The sequence below is a fragment of the Solanum tuberosum genome, unplaced genomic scaffold (assembly GCF_000226075.1).
Source record: "Solanum tuberosum cultivar DM 1-3 516 R44 unplaced genomic scaffold, SolTub_3.0 scf00760, whole genome shotgun sequence".
NCBI lineage: Eukaryota > Viridiplantae > Streptophyta > Magnoliopsida > Solanales > Solanaceae > Solanum > Solanum tuberosum.
Genome location: NW_006239700.1, coordinates 67,744 through 74,235, shown reverse-complemented (window position 1 = coordinate 74,235; position 6,492 = coordinate 67,744). Strand labels below are relative to the sequence as shown.

Here is a 6,492-nt window from a genome sequence, read left to right as displayed (position 1 = left end):
GGTATAGCGAGTATAAGATGACATTTAACTCTCAGAACACTCACATTTTTTGTTCTTTTTTATAATTTAAAAACGGTGTCGTTTTGAGTATTTATATTCACACGAGAAGATTTTATTGTTTTTAATACTTTTTTTATTATATTTTAATTTAATAATATTAGTATTGTTTTATAATATTGCATATTACATAACTCGAAAGTGACGTGCAATACATGTGCAAAAAGATTAGTATAACCATAATTTTTTAAAATAGTGTGTCCGCAGTTAAATATCTATATACATTCAATGGATCATCTAATACAAATATTTAACATAAGTGAAATTTAATAAATTCATTTGAACCCATATTTAATATTAATGCCCCCGCGGGCATTAATGGGCATGGTGATGGTGGAGCACCCACGGAGGCATCAAGGTATTATAACCATGACGACTTTGACCTTTATGATCTGTTGCTTGAAAAGGAACGCTGAAATTTAAAATGATAAAAATACAAAGTAAGACGAGATAAATCAATAAATCGTCAATGCACTAGGCTATCCCATATGTGTGTGTTTGTCATGGGTAAATATGGCCTTTCAAACAAAATCTAAATGCGCGTATATATTTTTAAAGATGCACTTAACCCCATTTGTTTATATTAAGATTAAGATTAAGATGTTTATATCTGAATACATATTTCATATTTAAATATTAAGATGTATAAGGTTATTTGTTATCTAAATATTGAATTTATAGAATTATCTTTATTTATTAAAAAAAAATATATAAATAAATTCATGTAAAATATTCAAAGATAGAAAAAGAGAGTACGTACCCAATTGTTAGGTCATAGATACTGAGGGAGATTGTAGCAAGAAATAAAGTCACGTGTAAAAATACTCAAATTCATATTTCCTTTTTCTCATAATTTATTTTTAAATATTGTAATTCAGATCAAATGCCATGTGTCTTCATTTAATTCGTTACTTTGACATATCATTGACGAGTGTGTTACACATTCTATACATATTAGGTCGAGTTAGCGAAAAGTGTCAAAACGATACTATCAGACCTGACTACGAGTGTTTAAATGATACTAGTCTAAGTTGAGATATCTAAAATGACACTTCGTGCCAATTTTAAATATACGCTTATGTGTTCAGTCTTCAATCTTGAATTTCGTCTCCTTATAATTGATGAGAAATCATCTTATATTCCTTGAAATCAAAATAGTTTCATCTTGTGAATATATATAGCTTGAAGTGTTTCTGTAAAATTGACTACATAATCATAGATCATTATTATGTATTTCAAAAATCTTTGAATTAAGCTTTTGATATACCCCAATTTCATGGTTGCATGAAGATATATTTTTACAAAATTTATAAGAAATTATTGATTGGAGCAGGGCGAAGCTACATCTTTGTCTAACCAGAATCAATTGACACTCTTTCATCGAAAAACAATTTTCTATAAATAGGACAAAGTTAATATATATCAAACTAATCTCTAAAGTAAATAAAGAAATTGAAGCATGGATATCTAATTATCACCAATTCCAATATAATAGTCCATATAGTTATATATGATTAATGTATTAATAGGATACATATTACTCCCATAAAACTTACAAACTCAAATTAACTTAACAATTATAGGAGCATATCTTCTTAAAACTTCTTACAATACATCTATAAAAACACAATAATAAAATTGAAGTCCATAGCTCGTCATTCCCCACCTCTCTTTCCTTGCATAACATTTATATATACTATAACTTCACACAGTGTATCGCGATCGCAATAAATCCTCTGTCCTACTACAAGTACAGTACGTACTGCAACAAGTTCGAAAGTACTTTATTGTACTGAATTATCACGGGATGGTATGTGAATGATGATTATTATTTTAGAAACAGATTTATGACAGAAGAGAGAGAGCAAATTATTATATCAAATATGCATTTTTTCAACGTAGATGGATGTTTTTGTGAGTTGAATTTTCTTGGATAGATATATGAATTCTATGAGACTGATCTGTAGATGATGAAGACGATGACGACGATGTACTCTTTCTTCGCCTTTCGTTGTGTCCAGCCAAACGTCTCCGGCAACTCCTTTTCGATTCATCAAATTCCGTTAGCTCATGAAATCTGCGTAGAATTAATTTTATTAACCAAAAACAGAACAATAGCTAGTACAGAGTACTATGTGTTCAACTTTAATATGACCAAACAAAGTTCACATTTCACAAAAGGTTTGAAGAAATAGTACGTCTGGTTCACCTGGTTCTACTACTATATGTCGGGCCCAATCACACTAGTTATATATGTATGTATAACACATGCAAATCATTATTTTCGGGGAACTAGGCAGAAGGTAAATAGGCTCCAAGTATAGTTTGTCTCGTCATGGAGTTGCTATAGGTTTTCTATTGAACAAATTATAGGATTTTTTTTTTGTTTTACATATTGGAGATGTATAATAGTTAGATCAACTAACAAATTAGCCTCTTTGAACCTAATTTTGTTTAATATATTTATTAATTAAGAAGAAAATATCAATCACAAGTATATCACCAAATCAGATATATGTAGTAATGTGTACATGGCCCCATCTGATTTTATTTCCAGCAATTATAACGTGATAAATTAATTTAAAAAATGAAATAAAAAATCGAGATTAGGAACGTTAACTAATCATTCATTAATTAACTAAATTGTCTTCCTAATACACGATCCAAAAATGAGATCTTGATGCTTGTCCATCCAAGTATGAAGAACACTCCAGGGAGACTGCTCCTCTCTTACCCGAGGTTTCGAGTTGAGTCTTGGGTATGAAAAAATTCTTGATATAGCGTGCTTCCCCAAATGCCCCTACCCGGCGCCAATTCGAAATAGTGATGGAAAATATTTTTTAAAAATGTATGAAGAACGTAGTTAAGATGACATCCTTAGCTAGTTTACATAATATTTCAATAATTTATGGTAATTATATGGTTATTTTTTTAATAAAAAAATTGAAAACACGTTCAAGTACAAAACAACAATTTACTCTTTATTTAAATCAGTTAATTAACAAAATTTTGAAAGGCCATTGTCCTATTTTTAATGCATGCGGAAAAACGAAAAGGCTAGGATCCACAAAAGTAAAAAAAAAAGAGGAACAATACACTAGTAGGACAAAAGATAAAAAGGCAAAGGCAAAAAGATTAATAATTTTATCGCATCACGAATCTGAATTAGTATACATTCCATTCCAGACTTATCTATCCTACTACATGTATTGCAACAAAACACACACAAAAAAAAATTAAAAAAATCCTCAGTCTATCCTACTATTCATCCTATCTCAAATGAATTTAAATTAACCACACCGTACCGTAAATCTAGAACAAACAAAAAGTGTATAAATAATTAATACTATATATTATAAAACATAGCGATGTAAGATGCCTTTTGTAGTTTGAACCACTTTAAAAAAGAAGCTTTAATTATTATATTTCCATGCTATTTTTAGCATCTACCTCAACCACTTTTTTTTTAACAACAAATAAAAAGATCATCAATAATATGATATTATAGTAACTGATGAACTAGTCAACCACTTAAAATTATGAAGTCAATCTAGACATTTTTAATAATCTAATTAATAGAGATGACATCATAGATTACTCTAGAAGAAGAAGGTGATAAACTAAATTAGTCAATAACTAAGATACGATCTTTAATAGTACTATACTATAAATGGGTCGGCTTCCCTCCATTTCGTCAAGTGCACGTCTAGATTAGATACATGTGTCATATTTAAAGTTTGAAGGTCAAGATTATATTATATTACTCCTCTCCAAATTTGGTAAGAATTACAACCATAGTTAAGTCCACTAATTTTAGAAAACTACTCTCCAAATTTGGTAAGAATTACAATATATTCCATACAAAATTTGATATTTATTAATATCTTTCATTTCATCTTACATTTTAATTTACAATTTAATATTTAAATATAAAAATATAATATGAAATTAATGATTATAACTCAAAAGTCACTCAACTATTGATATTTTACTTAGAAAGTCACTCAACTATTGATATTTTACTTAAAAAGTCACCCAATCAATTTAAATGTTTTTTTTTCATTAAATTTTGTTGAAATCTAATTTTATTTTAAACTATTTTTATAAGAAATAAGAAGATATCTATTTTATTTATCTTACTAATCCACTCCAATTATTTAATTATATTGTTATTTTGAAAAACGTACTGTAGCAATAGACAAAAAAAAATCATTTTCCGTTCTAGTAATTGTTTAGTAGAATTAAATAAGCTGAAAAATGATCCAAAAAAAAAGGAGAACATTGGAATTGATCAGAAGTAATCAAAAGAACGCAGAATAGCAATCTTTTATCATTTAAAAATAATTAGGTTTAAAACTAAAAATTTACAATTTAATATTTAAATACAAAAATATAATATGAAATTAATGATACTAATAAATATCAAAATTTGTATAAAATAAATTGTAATCCTTACCAAATTTGGAGAGTAGTTTTCTAAAATTAGTTGACTTAACTATGGTTATGATATTTGTTCATATGATATAATCTTGACCTTTAAACTTTAAATATGACACATGTCTCTAATCTAGACGTGCACTTGACGAAATGAAGGGAAGGGGTAGTGGAGGGGAGCCGGATCCATATATATGGTTATTATTATTATGTTTATACTATATACACATTCAAATTACCAGCTTTTCAACTACTTTACGCTTGACTAATAATAATACTCCCTCGATCCGTACATTCAACTTTTTATCTATATGACAGTGTTTAACTGGACATAAAGTACCATTAGCCCTTAGAGTTTGTGTTTTAAACATGTTAGATGAAAAATTAAAGTGTCACATAAAACGAGACAGAGAGATATATAGTGATCTAACCGGCTGCATTGTTGACAGAAACGTTGGCGGAGTCCAGCGACGACGACGACTTGAGCTTTAGCATGATATTCACAGACTTTATGCCTCTTATGGTATTGCTTAGCATCACTTAAATCAACATTACATTTCTCAGCTTGACAACTTCTTATTAGTGAAGAAGAAGAAGAAGAAGAATTTGATGATGATGATAATTTCTTGTTGTTATTATTATTTGTTGTAATGATTTTTTTCTTAGCATTTTCACTAGTGGAAATTACTAAAAAGTCATCATTTTTCTCCATGGATTTTAGCTGATTATTATTAGCTGTTTCCATAGAGAAAAATGATTTAGTACTAAAGTTGATGTGTGAAGAAAAGAAGAAGAAAACAAAGATATATATATATATGTGATAATATTGAAGTGGGAATTTTTGAGAGGAAAAAAAGGTAAGAGACTAGAGAGTGATGTTTTTTTAGGACCAGGTCCTTTGTGTACGCGTTTTTGTTTTTTTATGGATCTATTTATAATAAGGTTGAAGGTGTGGTGGTATGCATCGGGGCACAACTAGGTAGGGTCGAGAGGTTTATTCGAATTATTTTTAAAAGAAATTTATATTATTTATACTTGATTAAAATTACTTTTTATGTATATATATATATAATAGATGTTGAACTCTCATTAATTTTTTTCATGTGTATAATTCTTTATATTTTAAATTTCTTAGTAAAATTTCTAACTCTATCACCGATGGCGTGTGGAAGGGGGTTAGTAAAGTAGAAATATCAATTTGATAAAGGGGGAAAATACAAACTAGTATTGGTACATGTGTGGGTATGAGAAGCCAATGAATGATTAAAAGAAAGCAATATTCGATGCTACTACAACAGAGTGTCAGTATTTTTATTAAGTGGAATCGAAATACTACTAACACGTAATTATTTTTTTATGGATATTTCCAAGGAAGGTACGTCCGCCAGAAATTTGGGTCGAAAATTCATATGATTTTAACTAAAAATATAAAAAAGTTATGAAAATTCAACATATAGTATTCAGAAAAAGTTATTGATATAGTATAATTTTTCAACGAATCTTGAATTGGGGTGGCTCCGCTACGTACTATCGAAGGCAACATCAAATATTAGTATGGTCCAAAACTCTGATATGACAGTTATTTTTATTATCTTTTCCCTTGATTTTCTATTTCATCATTTTCTACACTAATATAAGTATCACAAAATATATTTGATGAAATTGTCTGGCGGATAATATCCTCAATTGCCTACAGCTATAGTTGACCTGCTTTATTCCCCAAAATATCAGTTAACTTTTTTTCCACTTAAAAAAACGAATTTATTTATTTTTAAGATACTTTGAGGAATATTAACAATTGAAAATCACTATGTGACAAAAATTAATTTGAATGGAAATACACCCGATCGATGGGGGATTAAAATTATAGCCTAATGTTTGTAACCGCTCAAGTTTATGCTAAGCTATTTTCCAATACACCGTTCTTTCAAGATATCCGATAAAATTAGAATGATACATAAATGAGATTCTAAAACGGATATCTAACATTGAATGAGAATA

At 28.6% G+C, this 6,492-nt stretch overlaps 1 protein-coding gene across 1 annotated transcript; it reads right to left on the bottom strand.

The window, feature by feature from the left end:
* Positions 1 to 1,525: 1,525 nt before the first annotated feature.
* On the bottom strand, positions 1,526 to 5,369 carry LOC102605185 (squamosa promoter-binding protein 1-like). The gene is made up of 2 exons (XM_006367420.2): positions 4,923 to 5,369; positions 1,526 to 2,134 (listed from the first exon to the last, which is right to left on the bottom strand). Exons 1-2 carry the CDS (start codon positions 5,234 to 5,236, stop codon positions 1,951 to 1,953), a joined length of 498 nt encoding a protein of 165 aa, XP_006367482.1. The 5' UTR covers positions 5,237 to 5,369; the 3' UTR covers positions 1,526 to 1,950.
* Positions 5,370 to 6,492: the final 1,123 nt, after the last annotated feature.

Bases quoted from the DNA above. Each gene is read 5' to 3' on its own strand.
- LOC102605185 (XM_006367420.2), bottom strand. From the start codon at position 5,236: ATGGAAACAGCTAATAATAATCAGCTAAAATCCATGGAGAAAAATGAT. The intron at 2,135-4,922 runs GTTAGATCACTA...AATTCTACGCAG, and splicing joins TTCTGTCAACAATGCAGCCG to ATTTCATGAGCTAACGGAAT.